Source organism: Abramis brama (genome assembly GCF_963993115.1).
Source record: "Abramis brama genome assembly, chromosome: 19".
NCBI lineage: Eukaryota > Metazoa > Chordata > Actinopteri > Cypriniformes > Leuciscidae > Abramis > Abramis brama.
Genome location: NC_139981.1, coordinates 7,758,203 through 7,775,191, shown reverse-complemented (window position 1 = coordinate 7,775,191; position 16,989 = coordinate 7,758,203). Strand labels below are relative to the sequence as shown.

Sequence of the window (16,989 nt, the reverse complement as noted above, 5' to 3'; positions counted from 1 at the left end):
TATGAATATTAAGTTCAAAAGAACATTGTTTGAAATGGAAATCTTTTGTAACATTTCAAATGTTACAAACGTCTTGACCGTCACTTTTGATCAATTTAATACATCCTTACTGACCCCAAACTTTTGAACGGTGTTTATGTGGGACTTCAGATTAAGATGATATATTTAAGCTTCAACAAAGTAGAGACATCTTAAAATATTAAGCAGTCTTGTAGGGTTTTTCTGGGTAAGTCTTAAGTGAGTTTTTAGGTAAACACATACAATAATTAAATGCCTTGTGATCCTTTATAGATGAATAGCTGCTATGTTGACTAAAGAGAATATGTAAGTGCTGGTTGGCAAGTGTTGGAACCAAGGATAAGTGGAGCATCACACACCCCATTAAACAGTTTACAAAGCTCAGTAGGCCTATTGTAGTTCCTCTGTAGGAAAATTGCTTAAATGAATACACTTGGAAACACTGATATGCTGGAATATTTATTAAGTTAATATATAGCACTTTTTTAATACATACATATGGCTGATCAGATGTAGCAAAATAAAATCTTATACATTCCTCAAGATTCACACATTCATCATGTACACGTAGATCACAGTGTACGCATGCATCTGCATCAGAAACATCAGACTTCCAGAAAGCAATTTCTAAATTTCATGCTCAACTGAGATCATCTGAGTAATTTATATTGCATTCATCAAGGAAGCTTATTTAAACAGTTTTCTCATTCTCTTTTCTCAAGGCATTTTTTCTTAGGGGTTTTATTTTTTGACCACTATTATTCTACACTACATTAGTGGGTTTAGTTGTTTCTTCTGGACCTTTGGTGTCCACGCTGTCCTTCTTGCTGCTCTCTTTGACCTGCTCTGTCTTCTCCAGAGCTTTAGCTTCTGTTTTGGTTGACGTCTTCACTTCACCACTGTCTGATTCTTTGTCTTTTGGGACAGTTTCTTCACTTTTAACATCTTTGCTGGTTCCACTGCCGTTGGTCATCACACTCTCCTCTTCTTCAGCTTTCTCAGATGTCTTCACTTTGTTTTCTTTAGTATCCTTTTGCTCAGGCTTTGCATCAGGTTTTGTTTCCTTGGCTTTGGGGGGTTGAGTTTCATCAACCTGTTTCTCTGTGACTTTAACTTCCCCTCCGCTTGTCACACTTTCCACACTGCTGTCGCTTTTGCTGTCCTCCTGTTTCTGTGACTTTTCAGGTTGTGATTTTTCTTCCGTAACTTCTTTGGAAATGTCCTCTTGTGTCTCTTCTGTTTCTTTAGGCTTAGCAAGTTCAACCTTTTCAGTTTTGACGGTGTCTACACTGTCACTTTTGCTGTCCTCCTGTTTCTGTGACTTTTCAGGTTGTGATTTTTCTTCCATACCTTCTTTGGAAATGTCCTCTTGTGTCTCTTCTGTTTCTTTAGGTTTAGCAAGTTCAACCTTTTCAGTTTTGACGGTGTCTACACTGTCGCTTTTGCTGTCCTCCTGTATCTGTGACTTTTCAGGTTGTGATTTTTCTTCCGTAACTTTTGAAACGCCCTCTTGTGTCTCTTCTGTTTCTTTAGGCTTGGCAAGTTCAGCCTTTTCTGTTTTGACGCTGTCTACACTGTCGCTTTTACTGTCCTCCTGTTTCTGTGACTTTTCAGGTTGTGATTTCTCTTCTGTAACTTTTGAAACGCCCTCTTGTGTCTCTTCTGTTTCTTTAGGCTTAGCAAGTTCAGCCTTTTCAGTTTTGACGCTGTCTACACTGTCGCTTTTGCTGTCCTCCTGTTTCTGTGACTTTTCAGGTTGTGATTTTTCTTCCGTAACTTTTTTCGAAGCGTCCTCTTGTGTCTTTTCTGTTTCTTTGGGCTTAGCAAGTTCAACCTCTTTTGGCTTGATGATGTCTACACTGTCGCTTTTGCTGTCCTCCTGTATCTGTGACTTTTCAGGTTGTGATTTTTCTTCCGTAACTTTTGAAACGCCCTCTTGTGTCTCTTCTGTTTCTTTAGGCTTGGCAAGTTCAGCCTTTTCAGTTTTGACGCTGTCTACACTGTCGCTTTTGCTGTCCTCCTGTTTCTGTGACTTTTCAGGTTGTGATTTCTCTTCTGTAACTTTTGAAACGCCCTCTTGTGTCTCTTCTGTTTCTTTAGGCTTGGCAAGTTCAGCCTTTTCTGTTTTGACGCTGTCTACACTGTCGCTTTTGCTGTCCTCCTGTTTCTGTGACTTTTCAGGTTGTGATTTTTCTTCCATACCTTCTTTGGAAATGTCCTCTTGTGTCTCTTCTGTTTCTTTAGGTTTAGCAAGTTCAACCTCTTTTGTTTTCACACTGTCTACACTGTCACTTTTGCTGTCCTCCTGTTTCTTTGACTTTTCAGGTTGTGATTTCTCTTCTGTAACTTTTTTCGAAGCGTCCTCTTGTGTCTCTTCTGTTTCTTTAGGCTTAGCAAGTTCAACCTCTTTTGTTTTGACGCTGTCTACACTGTCGCTTTTGCTGTCCTCCTGATTCTGTGACTTTTCAGGTTGTGATTTTTCTTCCGTAACTTCTTTGGAAATGTCCTCTTGTGTCTCTTCTGTTTCTTTAGGCTTAGCAAGTTCAACCTTTTCAGTTTTGACGGTGTCTACACTGTCACTTTTGCTGTCCTCCTGTTTCTGTGACTTTTCAGGTTGTGATTTTTCTTCCGTAACTTCTTTGGAAATGTCCTCTTGTGTCTCTTCTGTTTCTTTAGGTTTAGCAAGTTCAACCTTTTCAGTTTTGACGGTGTCTACACTGTCACTTTTGCTGTCCTCCTGTTTCTGTGACTTTTCAGGTTGTGATTTTTCTTCCATACCTTCTTTGGAAATGTCCTCTTGTGTCTCTTCTGTTTCTTTAGGTTTAGCAAGTTCAACCTTTTCAGTTTTGACGCTGTCTACACTGTCACTTTTGCTGTCCTCCTGTTTCTGTGACTTTTCAGGTTGTGATTTTTCTTCCGTAACTTCTTTGGAAATGTCCTCTTGTGTCTCTTCTGTTTCTTTAGGCTTAGCAAGTTCAACCTTTTCAGTTTTGACGGTGTCTACACTGTCACTTTTGCTGTCCTCCTGTTTCTGTGACTTTTCAGGTTGTGATTTTTCTTCCATACCTTCTTTGGAAATGTCCTCTTTTGTCTCTTCTGTTTCTTTAGGTTTAGCAAGTTCAACCTTTTCAGTTTTGACGCTGTCTACACTGTCACTTTTGCTGTCCTCCTGTTTCTGTGACTTTTCAGGTTGTGATTTTTCTTCCGTAACTTCTTTGGAAATGTCCTCTTGTGTCTCTTCTGTTTCTTTAGGCTTAGCAAGTTCAACCTTTTCAGTTTTGACGGTGTCTACACTGTCACTTTTGCTGTCCTCCTGTTTCTGTGACTTTTCAGGTTGTGATTTTTCTTCCGTAACTTCTTTGGAAATGTCCTCTTGTGTCTCTTCTGTTTCTTTAGGCTTAGCAAGTTCAACCTTTTCAGTTTTGACGGTGTCTACAATGTCGCTTTTGCTGTCCTCCTGTTTCTGTGACTTTTCAGGTTGTGATTTTTCTTCTGCAGCTTTGGAAAGGTTTTCTTGTGTCTTTTCTGTTTCTTTAGGCTTGATACTTTCACTTTTTTCTGTTTTCACATTGTCTACCAGTTCAGCAACTTTGCTATCTTTAATAGACTCCTCAGGTTTTTGTTCCTTTTCCAATTTCTTAGATTGAGCCTCTTGCTTCTTCTCCACAGGTTTCTCTGTTAGTTTGCTATCCTCTTGGTCTTTTTCCAAAGGCTCAGATTGTTTTGTTTCTTCTTTTACAGTCTCAGAATTGTCTTCTTTTGCAGAGGTCTCCTCCTCTGTGTCCTCTCCAGTGGTCTGTTTTCCACTCTCAGCATGTTCAGCAGCTGCTGGTTTATCTGGTTTGGGAGAATCTTCCTCTACAGGTTGAACTGGAGTTGTTTCTTTCTCCTCCTCTGCTGATTTTTTAGTTTTGGATTCTTGAGGTGAGATTTTAGCATCTTTGTGTTTATCTTCTTCAGTTCTTGGAGAAGTTACCTCCACAGTTTGTCCACTGGGCTTAGCGTTTACTTCAGTTGTTGCTTCAGGACTTTGTGGCTCCTGAGATGGTTTGTCTTTTGGTCCAGTTTCTGATTTCTCTGGCATTTGTTGCTTTTCTAACATATCTGGTTTGGGGACATCTTTCTCTGTCTCTTTAGCTGGTTTATCTGTCTTTTTCACACGTTCTTCTTCAGGTCCATCAACTTTTCCATTCATGTCATCCTTCAGGTCTTTCTGCTCTGTGTCTTTTGTGTCTGTTTCCTCACATTTATCTTGTTCATCAATGGCCTTTTCTGTTGGTTCAGAGTCAGCATCTTTTTGTACCTCAGAATCAACTGGAGTAATTTCAACTGGTTCATCCTCTTTTTGATCACTTGGTTTGACTTCAGTTTCTTTTGTCTCTATCTCAGGACGGTGTTCATCGCTGCTCTCCACAGCTGGTTCTTCAGTATCTTCAGCTTCTTGAGGAGTTTCATCTTTCTCACTGCTCTCCTCATCTGGTTTGTCACCCTCTCTTCCCTCCCCACTCTTCTCAGAGCCAGAGTCCGATATCTCCACATCTTCTCTGGTTGTCTCTGTTATAATCTCTTCAACAAATTTGTACTGAGGCTCTGCTTTTCGAGTTGCTCCCCCCTGCCTTTTGACACAAGGGAGAGTATAGATGGGTGACTGTCTGTAAATGTATGGTGCTGAAATATGTGCATCTGAGATTGTAGAGTACCTTGACTCTTCACCCTCCAAAAGTTTCCTGTAAAAAAAAAAAAAAAAGAAGAAACAAAACAATTCAGAATAATATTTAGATTCATTATGCTCAACTAGTGACAACCTGTGCATTTTACATCTAAGTATTAAGAAACTATAAATCGTTTTTGACAACATTCATTACAGTGCCGTCGCAGACCCTGATTTCACCAAGTACAAAATGTTCCTGCATCAACATCTTTGTTGATTCTGGAACAACATTCCAATAACCAATCAGATTTGAGGGACATGTTTAGAGTTTATTTTAAGTTTAGGTTTATAAACCAGGGTTAGATGCTTCTACATCAGTGTTAATCACCTATCATTTCCCTCTTATTTTAGGGGAAAGTTAATGGTAGGGTTAGGTTTAGGGATGAGAATGGACAGGAATGTTGTTCCAGGATCAACAAAATAAGTTGACCCAGGAACGCATCTAACATGGCAAAATTGGGACGTGCAGTGCCGTCTCAGCCAAATTACAGTATTACTATTATATGGCAGTGATGGCACTGAAATGAATGTTACTGTATATACAAAAAAAAGCTAGTTTCCATGATAACTGTTGCAGACTTCTGTATTTATCACAAGGGCTCATGAAGTAAAACCTCAGCCAGGTCATCTCTCAGTATCTCCTCTGTCATGGGATCAGTGACATGGATGTGGAGACGTTTGACATGTCTACCCTGAAGCCCTGCCAGTGTGTATCGGACATTTCTAGTAATACTATAATTTGGTTCTGATGGCACTGTAATGAATCTTGTCAAAAATGTGCCCTATTTATTGTTTCTTAATGCAGAGGCTTTTTAAGCATAAAAAGACACGGAAGCCGCCAACAAAATCATGAAATGACACCTAATTCTGTTGAAACAACAAATTAACTCATGAAAACTGGAATAAAAAGCACTTAGTAATGATTATTTGAAATACAAATTAGCATTCCTGTTTAATAAACATTTCAGTTATGTAGAACATATCTCGCTTTGTTCACTCTCTAATTCTGTACGTCACATAAGGTGTCATGTATGTCTGTCTGTATGTCACTTCACTACAAATATTAAACAGTAATATGCACTGTAAAGGGATTGAAAAGAAACACATTTTAATTGGATAAACATTTGTAACACTACGGACAGAATCAGGAATGGAAAGCGACTAAAAATACATAATGATAAATTAGATAAATTAATTTTGTATGTATCATTTTTTTTCAGACCTGTTATGAAGACTTTGTTGGTCCTGAGAGTTTGCTATGAGGTCAACAGTAAAACAGTTTATACTGTATAATCAAAATACTGTAATCAAAGATGTACCTGTAGGAATAAATTTCAGCATCCAGTGCCACTTTGACATTGAGAAGGTCCTGGTACTCCCTCACATGACTGCTCATGTCATATTTAGCATTTTTCAGCTCGTATTCCAACTCCCTGATTGTGTCCTGCACCATGGACAAAAGAAGAAAACACAATGGAAGTGCATTAGAGAGAAAGAAAAGCCACATGACATGATACTGAATTTTAGATTATGTAGAATTGATAGTGCTCAGTGTTGGGGTAGCGCATTACAAGTAGCATGAGTTACGTCATCAGATTACTTTTTTCAAGTAACTAGTAAAGTAACATTACTTTTAAATTTAAAACAAAATGTCTCAAATAAGTAATTCGAGTTGTGTGCTTTGTATTCAGAATTCCTCAAAATGACTAAAAACAGTGAAATGCAAACTCAGAATATTACGCAAAGGTGAGAAAAAGTAGCAAAAAAGTAATGTAACACATTTCTTTCCGCAAGTAATGCGATTACTTACTTTTTTTAGGGAGTAAAACAATATTGTAATGCATTACTTTTAAAAGTAACTTTCCCCAACACTGATTTAAAAAGAATTGCTCTTATTTCAGATTTCCGCACACTGAATGATTAAAATATTCTAGGCTGAACAGCGCATCACGTTATATATTCCTACCTGGAAGTGATGGATTTCAGCATTGTGCCGTTGCTCGAGGTCATACAGCTGCCTCTCCAGTGTTTCCCTCACACCTTTCACAGAGTCCAGCTCGCTGTTCTTGGACTGCAGCTGTCTCCGGTGTTCATTAATCTCTGCTTTAGTGGCCATGAGAGCTTCTCTGTTGACCTCAGCAGCTTTGGTCAGTTTGGCGAGCTGAGCTCGAAAGCGTTCCTCAGCATATTGGATGTCAGAGTCGGTGTGACCTTCAAGTTGCATCCTGATGTCCCTCAGAGCTGCAGTGACATCACTTCTACTAAAATCACTTATTTCTGCTGTCACACGACCCTCTTGGACTTGGGCCATCATTTCTGCTACCTCGCTTTCGTGGTTTTTCTTCAAGAATCCGATCTCCTCTTCGAGAGCTTTGGCTTTTCGGTCCATGTCTTGCTTGGTTAGGTATGCATCATTAATGCATTTCTTCAGTACTGAAATGCTGTCTTCAGCATCAACTCGACCACGAGTCTCTCTTTCATACTTCTCTCTCAAAGTGTCAAACTCGTCCTCCAGATTCTGACGGTTTATCTCAATCTGATGCTTTTGAAGGCCAATCTCATGAACTTGCTGCCTAAGACCAATAAGTTCTGATTCATACTCTTTGGACAGAGAGGAAGAGGATTTTGCTCTGAGTCGAATGGCCTCAATTTCTCTCTCTAGAGCTATGTTTTGATTTTCCAGGTGATGAACCTTGTCGATGAATCCCGCGAAGCGATCATTGAGCCCCTGCAGTAATTCTTTCTCACTCATTTTCCTCAGATTCATTCCACTTGCATATTTGTTTGAAAAATCTAAGCTATCGGCCGGTTTCGCGGCGAATTCGGTAAAGGTTTCATTACCTCTCAGTGGTGCTGTGGACTCAAGGCTAAAGGCAGACCTTGAGATGAGTTTCGATGAAGGACGCGGCGTTTGGTGCCGGTACTCTTCCCGTGTCCGGCCAGGTGAATGAAGAAAACGTTCCATTGTGAGGCTGGTGCGTTTTCCTTCGTGGCGTTTAGTGAAAATGCTTCCCTTTTTATACTGCAATAGATGCTCGGTTGGCTGAATAGAGCTGTCCATAGGTACAGGTTAAAAGCTCAGAATCAGCTGTTCAGCATCCTGCGCATTCACTCACTCCTCCACTGATCTCCAGGGAACTGATGTGACGTCACACGAACTCCACTCGTCCGCAGATTCACAACTCATATTATTTCTGGAATAGATATACAATATGTTGTAAAATGTAGCCTGCAGCCTTAATGTCATATTTCAAAATCAGAAATTCTGGAAAAAACAGGTCTATTATTTTTTATCTGAGAAAAATATATGACTGTTAAACTAAATAACCTACGAGGATAACAGGCTCATTCCACGAAAAATTGACTTTTTGTGCAGCGTGCGAATTATGGAGGTGGTCTTAAAGTAAAGTTTCAGAAATAGGGGTACAGTAGGAGTCCATTTCTGTCCCCCAAGGTACAATCTACACTAACGTACTCCAGGGCTTATTATTGGACCTCGAGGTACATATGTACCTTTTTGAGGGTCAAAAAGCATTAAAAGGTGCATATATGTACCGTTTCTTTTAAAGGTTAATGTACAATATTGTACCCTTGAGGGTACAGCCCCAGTGACAAGTCATTGTACCCCTAAAGGTACAATTATGTACTTTATTTTCTGAGAGTGTAGCCTATAGCCTATATTTTATATATAAGATTCAGATGCAGGCAACACACATTTTAACTATTTAATTATTATTACTTTATATGATACAGTAAAATTAGGTAATTATTATTTGTTGTTTAATGTGTTTATTAATCTTTTCACAAGCAAATGTTTGCACCATAGAGTAAACTTTCCCTTATTACAATGATGTAGGCTTCAATTAGTACATAAAAATGTCATAATGGCATAATCATCCTTTCAGGACTTTAACTCTTCAAGCAAGTAACTGCCTCATGTATGTATTTATTTACTTTTTAATCACATTATCAGTATAAGGGCTGATCTGTAAGTCAACCCATTACTGCCTGCAGAAATATCTATAGTCCTTATATTAAAGACTTTGTAGAGTCACAAGGTTAGTAATGGCTATAAACTGTAAAACCCTGTTGCTTTTAAAAAGGCATGTAATCTTAATGGCTATGCTATTTTTATGATTTAATATAAAAACATTCATATTACTCAAATTCCTACATTCAGCACGCAGAACTGTGACAACTTTATTATATGTTGGTGTTATTTAAAATTTCTTCTTATTGTAAGATTTGCATATATTTTACTGCAGTAACACCATTCTTCAAGCTATAAAGTACATGTTTGTGCAGCAGAAAAGCACAAGTCAGCGCTCCACTTTCAGTCATGCTGAGCGGTCACTGTGAGCTGGACTGAATCCAATCCAATAATAAACACACCCGTATGCCTTCTCATCTGAATACTTGTGACTTTCAATTTTAACACTTTACTTTTATTGTCTGATATCACTAGTGCTTGTTTCTATTTAGCATATTTGTCATTTTGGTATGTCACCCATTTGCTTTATGACAGCAGCATAAACTGGAATAGAAACAGAAAGGAGGCCCTGCTCAGTGATGGGGGAAAACATATCCTGGTAAAAATAGTGACCCTAATAGTGATTTTCTATAGGGAAAAATAAGAGAAATATTCAAGAGTTTGGACTTTAAAGTAAGTAAATCACCTTAAAAAGTTTTTTTTAAATTTACATTTCAGATAAAGCAAAATTCCTGCTAGCCTATTGAATAAAAGATGACTGTTGTGAAGACAAGCAATTCAGCAACTATATAAACTAAATGTCTGCAGACTTTATTTGAAATAAAGATTTAAAGTTGTGTTTTCATATTTTATGGGGATTTTCCATATACATAATGATAGCTCATTGCATGAATGAAGCCTATGAGTGAAGCCTTCTCTCTCAATTATCTTTGTTCTCCGTTCCAAAGGAAGCAAAGAACATCCGGATCTCGTATGTGTCCCGTCTGTCACGCTGAAGGACTTTTCTCATTCTGTTTCTGCAACTGATCCATTCGGTGGACACTCGTCCCAGCATCATGCCTTGCTTGTAATGCTCAACCGCAGCTCTCTCTGAGCCCAGCCTGTATAGTTTGAAATCCCCATACATGCGATGCCAGGCTTGACGGTCAGCTGGCTTTAGGTCGGGAAGGGCAAACAGCTCAGTGAACTTCTGCTCTGCTTTAGCCGTCTGCTTTAGTTCTGCATACCTCAGTGCCAACTCCAGCTGTGGGTATATGTGACCTGGGTTTAAACTGGCACCCTTCTCTAAATGGTGAACGCAAAGGCCCAGCAACTCCGGATTGTGTATGTCTTCAATCTGCATGGCTTTCCACCGGTAATTGTTGGCAATCTCGTGATGTAAGCGTGACGAGTCTGGCGCTTTCTTCAGCATTTTCATCAACACCTCCAGGGCCGTGTCATAACGCTGCTCCTTCTTCATGAACTTTGCAACACGCAAAACAACGCTGAGGTTATCCGGAGCCATTGTGATGGCTTGAGTCATGTACTGCCATGCCTCTGCATTCTTTTCATTCTTGTAGCACTTGAACCCCAGATACACGTGAATCATTGCATTGTTCGGGTCCAGTTTCAGAGCTTTCTTTAACTGGAGCACAGCTGGAGACTCTTCAAAACGCACACGCTTGTGCTGGCCAATCTTCAGTCCCTCCAAACGGAACAGAGAAAAGGCAAAGCCTGTGTTCCATTCCTTGTCATCCGGCTCTTTCTGTAGAGCTTCAAGGAAACTCTCCTGTGCCCTGACGTAGGACTTTCTAGAAAACTTGAGAAGTGACCAGGCTTTTTCACTCTGAACTTCTCTGTGAAGCTCTGTTGGAGATGAGGTGGGGAAAGCCTTATGGATTTCATTTACTTTCTCTACGTACTTCGCAGCCTCAGTCGCATTGCCCATGAGACTGTGCACCCAGGCCAGGTTTCCATACGTCACTATCACATTCCTGTCATCGTCCGGATGTTCCTCCTTTGCTAATTGCAGGTTCTTAAGCGCCTCGTCATTAAAACCTTGCAAATGTTTAACGAAGGCCAAGAAATTTAAATCTCTTTGTTTCAGGTTTCCTACAAACTCGCCTTTTACCGAAAGTTTTTCACAAACTTTCACTTCGAGAAAGTTAAGATCAGCATCGTCCTTTAGCAAGCCCCATGTAAAGTGGCAGGACAACAGTTTAAGATCGTCCTCAGACATTTCCTTATTGTTTAAAATACAAAAGAGATGCAAATGTTTACAATCTTGCAGTTTTTATTTCTCAGTTCCTCCCTTTTCCACTTGTTTTCAATTGGAGCTAGAAAAACAAAATTAAATGATCAGTCAAATATAATTTGCATAAAATGCTGTCTTAAATATTAATTTTAAATTAAAAATTAATTAAAAGTTATTTTTTTAGATCAAAAGTAATCACTGATAGATTTTTTAAAAAAGTTTTAGCAAAATAGTTTCTGTTATTGTTGTAAAGCAGCCTATTTTATTTGTAGAATACTTCTTAAAGCACATTATGACAACAGATACAAAGTCTTACCTTCTACAAATCTGTGAGCTCATCTGGTGTTCATACAAACAACGTTCTTGTTTTTATATGGTCTCGTTAGGTTATCTATCATTGCAATAATGAGTTAAGTTTCACTTTCCCACATATTGCTCTGATTAAGGATAAACGAAACTTAAACGATATGAGTCCGACGTCGACAACAACACGTTCAAATGCAACACTACTTCCTTTATTCATGCTAACGAACAATTCTTGAGTAGGTAAGGGACATTTAAAATTGCTATAAGCAACAAAAATAAATGTTTAAAATGTATAGCCTATCATAGATCAAGATTCAGATATACGTTTATTTAATGTGGATTACATCAGTTGTCACTTTAAATATAAATTAAAGATAGTACAGTACAAAAAAATAATTACGTTGCACACAATTAAATAAGTAGGCTAGTATTGTTTTTCTCAAAGGAGAACTAACTTGAAAGGGAAGAATAAGGACGCCATCTAGTGGCCAAAAAATGGTTTCAGCTTTATGAAATATGTTAATAATTTTTTATGGTTACAGGCCATAGTTTTCATGAACACCAGACAATCCGTTTGACAGTATGATTATTTATTCAGTGAAAAGTGTATTTAAAATAACAATAATAATGGATTTTCAACCAAGGGTGCTCAATCCGGTTCCTGGAGATCTACCGGAGCGGGTCAGTAGAACCAGTTGCATACCTACATGCAAAATTGAGCTCCAACCCTGATAAAACACACCTGAATCAGCAGCACTAGATAATTAGAGACAGTTGTGTTGAGCAGAGATGGAGCTGAACTCGAAGGTAGGAAGGTAGATCTCCAGGAACAGGATTGGGCACCTCTGGTGTAAACAGTGTTTCTATAGACTATTTATTGATTTATTTATTGTTGAACAATCTGGGTTATCTTTTGATAGCCAGTGTCAGGCCATCTCCAACAGTGAGCATACTGAGATCAATCCGCTCATCTTTGTGTAACTTCTTGTTGAGTTTGTCTATGGTCTGTGTAGAAAGGTCATGTTCAGCTGGGTTGATGACCTTACCACCCCAGAGAACCTGAAGAGCAGAAAGACACCAGCTTACTCTCAACCAAAGAGCAAAGGTAGGAAAATATTTGCTTTATTTATCTTCATACTTTTAGGACTACTTATCTAAAATAATCTGTAAAATGTAGCATGCAGCATATATTTACGTATGGGCTCGTTTCAAAACTAAATAGCGTGTACGGCATACTTACATTATCGATAGCTACAATGCCACCCTTTCGAACAAGCTGGAGTGACTTTTCATAGTATGTGTCATAATTCTTCTTGTCAGCGTCAATGAACACAAAGTCATACGTTCCAGCTTCACCAGCACTTAGGAGTTCATCTGTAAAGACACAAGGATGTTTTTTTCAATAGCTTGAAAACTTGAAAATAATAATAATAATAATATTGTATTTCATCTTTACCCAAGGTTTCAACTGCAGGTTTAATGCGAATATCTATTTTATCTTCCACTCCAGCCTAAAACAAAGATAGTTTGCAGTTATTTGTTCTAATTTTACTTTGTAAATCCATAGTGAATAACAAAACATTTCTTATTCCGTTATCTTTGCTTTTCCAAGACATGTAAGTTTGCTTTATGATTGGGTGTTATTTTTATGCCATTCTTATAGAATAAAAAGAGAAAATTGTAAATAAAGCACTTTGCTGATTGGCTTTGTGCAGATATCAGCACTTAAATGTACAGTTACATCAGTCTCAATCAGCAATCAGTGTAAAGTCTGATGGACATTTCTGCATCTCTTGCTTCAATCGTTACTGGTCAGCTGGACTTTATACTGATGACTGTGTTCTTGCATTGGCAGGCAGTAATCAGTAAAAATTGATATGTGTAGGTGTATGTGGAGGAGTAACTTCATAGATACGGTTGTCTAAAGCAGTGATGTGTCCTACTAAAACAAATGACTTCAGCTGCATAGCCTGCATTAAAATGTAGCTACTATTCAGGGCTGCGTTTCCCAAAAGCATTGTGAGATAAGTTGATGAGAGAACATTGGTCTCCACGATCAACTTGGGCTTACAATGCTTTTGGGAAATGCAGCCCTGAATAGTTTTGCAAACTTGGTGGGTTGTGTTTTGCTTTGGTTTACCTCTATAAAAAATGGTTTGCCTATTTTCACATATTCCTCATCAATTTCGCAGGCCACCACGCGTCCATCCTCAGGAATTACCAGAGCCAAATTTAAGGTGTTGTATCCTGTGTACATACCTAAGACAGATGCAAAATGTTTGTTTTATAGGTAAGCAGTAAATTACATAATTTTCATGAATTATATTGCTTGTACTCACCGATCTCAATAGTTTTATTGGATTCTATTAGTTTTGCAAGATTAGCCATAAACTGAGCCTGTTCAGATGCCACCATCATCAGGTTCTCGGAGTCATTCATAGTTCTCTTAAATCAGAAATACACAGATGAAAAAATGCAGACATTTTTCCTTCTACTGACCTCTAGTGTAAGTGTGTGATACTACACATGAAGACTCCTGTAAAAATATACAGTAGAGTTTAAAAGTCACATGAAATTTAAATGTACATGTACATTGGAAATTAACAGAATTTTAGATTTTTGAAAAAAGGACATTTATACATTTAAATATCTAACAGATTTGTATCACTGCATTTGTGAACTCCTTTGTACAAATGGTCAGATGTTCTTGCTTCCATTGAAGCACAAGATGGAGCTCATGCCAGCTCAAGTGTTTCTAAAGCAAAAGAGAGACTACTAAATACAAAATATGTGTTTATATATATATATATATATATACACACACTCACCGGTAACTTTAGTTACACCTGTTCAACTGCTCATTAATGCAAATTTCTATTCAGCCAATCACATGGCATCAATTCAATCCATTTATGCCTGGTACACATTGTCCAATTTTGGGCTGTCCCAGACGAAAGGTGACCAATAGTGGTGATTTCTGTGGTTGTAGCTCTTAAATGGTGGTCGTACAGTAAGACAGGTATAAAGACGGCTGTTGGCATGGTTTTGCAACCAAAGATAGCCTGCGATCATTTTCTGACAGTTTTAGAAATTTAGCAGGATCATCTCACAGTATGTTTGCTGATACGAACTACGTCTACTGACTAGCCAATAAAAATGCAACATTAAATGGCGTATAGGTCAACGCAACATGGTGCTAAAAAGCTCCATTAGCAAAATTGACATGCCAAGTTGGCCTCTGTTCCCCAGCCATGATGGCCGCGTCCATATTCTCCTCTTTCGCTTCCTCCTCTTTTTTTAGCGCATGTTAAAACCACAATTATTTGTTTACCACTAGCGTATGCTGATGACGTTTTATTCTTCTATACTAACTTGTATCGCAGCCTACGATTCAATAGGTGTCATCATCGTGCAGTCTACATACATGTCGTACCCAAGTTTATTATATTCATGTCGTACAGTGTGATTTGTAATGATCTTATAGGATTGGAAATCGTACAGTCTGTAGCAGGCATTAGGCATTAGGCATGTAGACATGTTCAAGACGAACTGCTGAAGTTCAAACTGAGCATCAGAATGGGGAAGAAAGGTGATTTAAGTGACTTTGAACATAGCATGGTTGTTGGTGCCAGATGGGCTGGTTCTGAATATTTCAGAAATGCTGATCTACTGGGATTTTCATGCACAACCATCTCTAGGGTTTACAGAGAATGGTTTAAAAAAGGAGAAAATATCCAGTGAGCGGCAGTTCTGTGAGCGAAAATGCTTTGTTGATGTCAGAGGTCAGAGGAGAATGGCCAGACTGGTTCGAGCTGATAGAAAGTCACAACCGAACTGCAGAAGAGCACAACACGTTGAACCTTGAAACAAACGAGCTACGGCAGCAGAAGACACACCTGTGCCACTCTTGTCAGATAAGAACAGGAAACTGAGGCTACAATTCTCATGGACCAAAATTAGACAATAGAAGATTGGAAAAATGTTGCCTGTTCTCATGAGTCTCGATTTCTGCTCCGACATTCAGATAGTAGGGTGAGATTTTGGCATAAACAACATGAACACATGGATGGATCCATCCTGCCTTGTATCAACGGTTCAGGCTGCTGGTGGTGTAATGGTGTGGTGGGTATTTTCTTGGCACACTTTGTGCCCCTTAGTACCAATTGAGCATCGTTTAAACACCACAGCCTACCTGAGTATTGTTGCTTACCATGTTCATCCCTTTATTCATGATTCATGGATGTGCTGCTGACAAATCTACAGCAACTGCGTGATGCTGTCAGGTCAATATGGACCAAAATCTCTGAGGAATGTTTCCTGCACTTTTTACTGCACTGTTAAATCTCTCTATATAAAATGCATGAAATTAAAAGAGAATGCAAAACATAAGCATTTTCACAACTGGTTTCTAAGACTTTTGAATCCTGCCTTTACACATTTATTTACTTAAAGGATTAGTTCACTTCAAAATTCTGTCTTTATTTACTCAAACCTGTATTAATTTCTTTCTTCTGCTGAAAACAAAGGAAGATATTTTAAAGAATGTTGGTAACTAAACAGTTGATGAACCCCATTGACTTCCATAGTATTTATTTTCTTCTATGGAAGTCAATGGGGTCCATCAACTGTCTGGTTACCAACATTCTTTAAAATATCTTCCTTTGTGTTTAGCAGAAGAAAGAAATTCATACAGGTTTGAAACAACATGAGGGTGAGTAAATAAAGACAGAATTTTCATTTTCAAGTGAACTATTCCTTTAAGTTATTTTTTTTATTTCACATGATGAATTTGCTTATTTTGTGACACATGCTTTTCTACCCACCAGTCGTAGTTTGGTCAGCACTGGGTGTTCTCTCAGAGAGTTATTCACCACGTACTGCAGCAGAGGATTATCTCCTTTGTGACTCTTGCTGATTAGATCAGACTGGCATAGTCCTACACATAAAGTGAACTAACATTAGTTAAATAGAATGAACCACTGCTGGGGAAATTAATGCACATAATTTCAGAATAGGAGAGCCAACAGTATTATGAAACAGCATTTGTAGAGTTGGTTTATTAGGTTGGCATTTACCTGATGCAAAATTTCATCTTATTAAAATGCTCATTACCATAACACGCACTAGGTGGCCTATAAAAATATGTCTTTATACAACTTCTAGGCACCCAAATTAACTTTAATCAATGAGAAGCAGTGCTACCTTCAGGCCAAAGCACTCCAAAATGCCAAGTAACTGCATTTATCAAGCAAAATATTTCAATGCACTGTCAAATTTCTCACGTGAGCGTAAATAGTCATAATGTAAGCGGACATAAACATACCTGTTAATGCCAAGAGGAGGATAATAGTACAAAGCATCTTAATGTCAGGTGCCAGACTTAATCAACAGAAACAAAAGAGAAAAATTAAATTGTGACTTGTGCAAGTGAGGCACAAATGTAGACTAGCTGAGGTGGAAAGTCCATGTTTTGTATGCTTTGCCTCCTCAGATAAACAAGATGCTGTTTGCATGGTATTGATTTTATCAAAGTTTTGCTTTACAAGTACTTTTGTTCAATGGCTGTTGGGTATAGAATGAAAATAACTTGAATAGAAAGCTTGATACAATCTAGGAAATTGGGGAGTATGACATATAATTTGCAAGAGCTGTGATTTTGAGACATTTCAAGAGGCGGCTGGTTTAAATTAATTTCCAATGTCATCACAGATTGAATGGTGAAATGACACA

The 16,989-nt window shown here is 38.3% G+C and overlaps 3 protein-coding genes across 3 annotated transcripts; all 3 read right to left on the bottom strand.

Moving 5' to 3' along the window:
• Nucleotides 1-473: 473 nt before the first annotated feature.
• Nucleotides 474-8,338, bottom strand: LOC311070143 (uncharacterized protein). The gene is made up of 3 exons (XM_084093868.1): nt 6,696-8,338; nt 6,049-6,173; nt 474-4,745 (listed from the first exon to the last, which is right to left on the bottom strand). Exons 1-3 carry the CDS (start codon nt 7,788-7,790, stop codon nt 782-784), a joined length of 5,184 nt encoding a protein of 1,727 aa, XP_083949994.1. The 5' UTR covers nt 7,791-8,338; the 3' UTR covers nt 474-781.
• Nucleotides 8,339-9,505: 1,167 nt separating this feature from the next.
• Nucleotides 9,506-11,400, bottom strand: ifit8 (interferon-induced protein with tetratricopeptide repeats 8). Its single transcript, XM_084093661.1, has 2 exons — nt 11,270-11,400; nt 9,506-11,035 (listed from the first exon to the last, which is right to left on the bottom strand). Exon 2 carries the CDS (start codon nt 10,936-10,938, stop codon nt 9,640-9,642), a length of 1,299 nt encoding a protein of 432 aa, XP_083949787.1. The 5' UTR covers nt 10,939-11,035; nt 11,270-11,400; the 3' UTR covers nt 9,506-9,639.
• A 428-nt stretch (nt 11,401-11,828) lies between these two features.
• On the bottom strand, nt 11,829-16,735 carry LOC311070034 (catechol-O-methyltransferase domain containing 1). The gene is made up of 7 exons (XM_084093662.1): nt 16,583-16,735; nt 16,083-16,195; nt 13,599-13,704; nt 13,400-13,518; nt 12,716-12,770; nt 12,500-12,633; nt 11,829-12,318 (listed from the first exon to the last, which is right to left on the bottom strand). Exons 1-7 carry the CDS (start codon nt 16,617-16,619, stop codon nt 12,166-12,168), a joined length of 717 nt encoding a protein of 238 aa, XP_083949788.1. The 5' UTR covers nt 16,620-16,735; the 3' UTR covers nt 11,829-12,165.
• Between the last annotated feature and the right edge of the window lie 254 nt (nt 16,736-16,989).

Bases quoted from the DNA above. Each gene is read 5' to 3' on its own strand.
- LOC311070143 (XM_084093868.1), bottom strand. From the start codon at position 7,790: ATGGACAGCTCTATTCAGCCAACCGAGCATCTATTGCAGTATAAAAAG. The intron at 6,174-6,695 runs GTAGGAATATAT...TCCATGGTGCAG, and splicing joins CTGAAATCCATCACTTCCAG to GACACAATCAGGGAGTTGGA. The intron at 4,746-6,048 runs GTACATCTTTGA...TTTTTTTTACAG, and splicing joins GCTGAAATTTATTCCTACAG to GAAACTTTTGGAGGGTGAAG.
- ifit8 (XM_084093661.1), bottom strand. From the start codon at position 10,938: ATGTCTGAGGACGATCTTAAACTGTTGTCCTGCCACTTTACATGGGGC.
- LOC311070034 (XM_084093662.1), bottom strand. From the start codon at position 16,619: ATGCTTTGTACTATTATCCTCCTCTTGGCATTAACAG. The intron at 13,705-16,082 runs GTGGGTAGAAAA...TTCTGATTTAAG, and splicing joins TGCTGACCAAACTACGACTG to AGAACTATGAATGACTCCGA. The intron at 12,771-13,399 runs GTAAACCAAAGC...TCTTTGTTTTAG, and splicing joins GCAAACCATTTTTTATAGAG to GCTGGAGTGGAAGATAAAAT.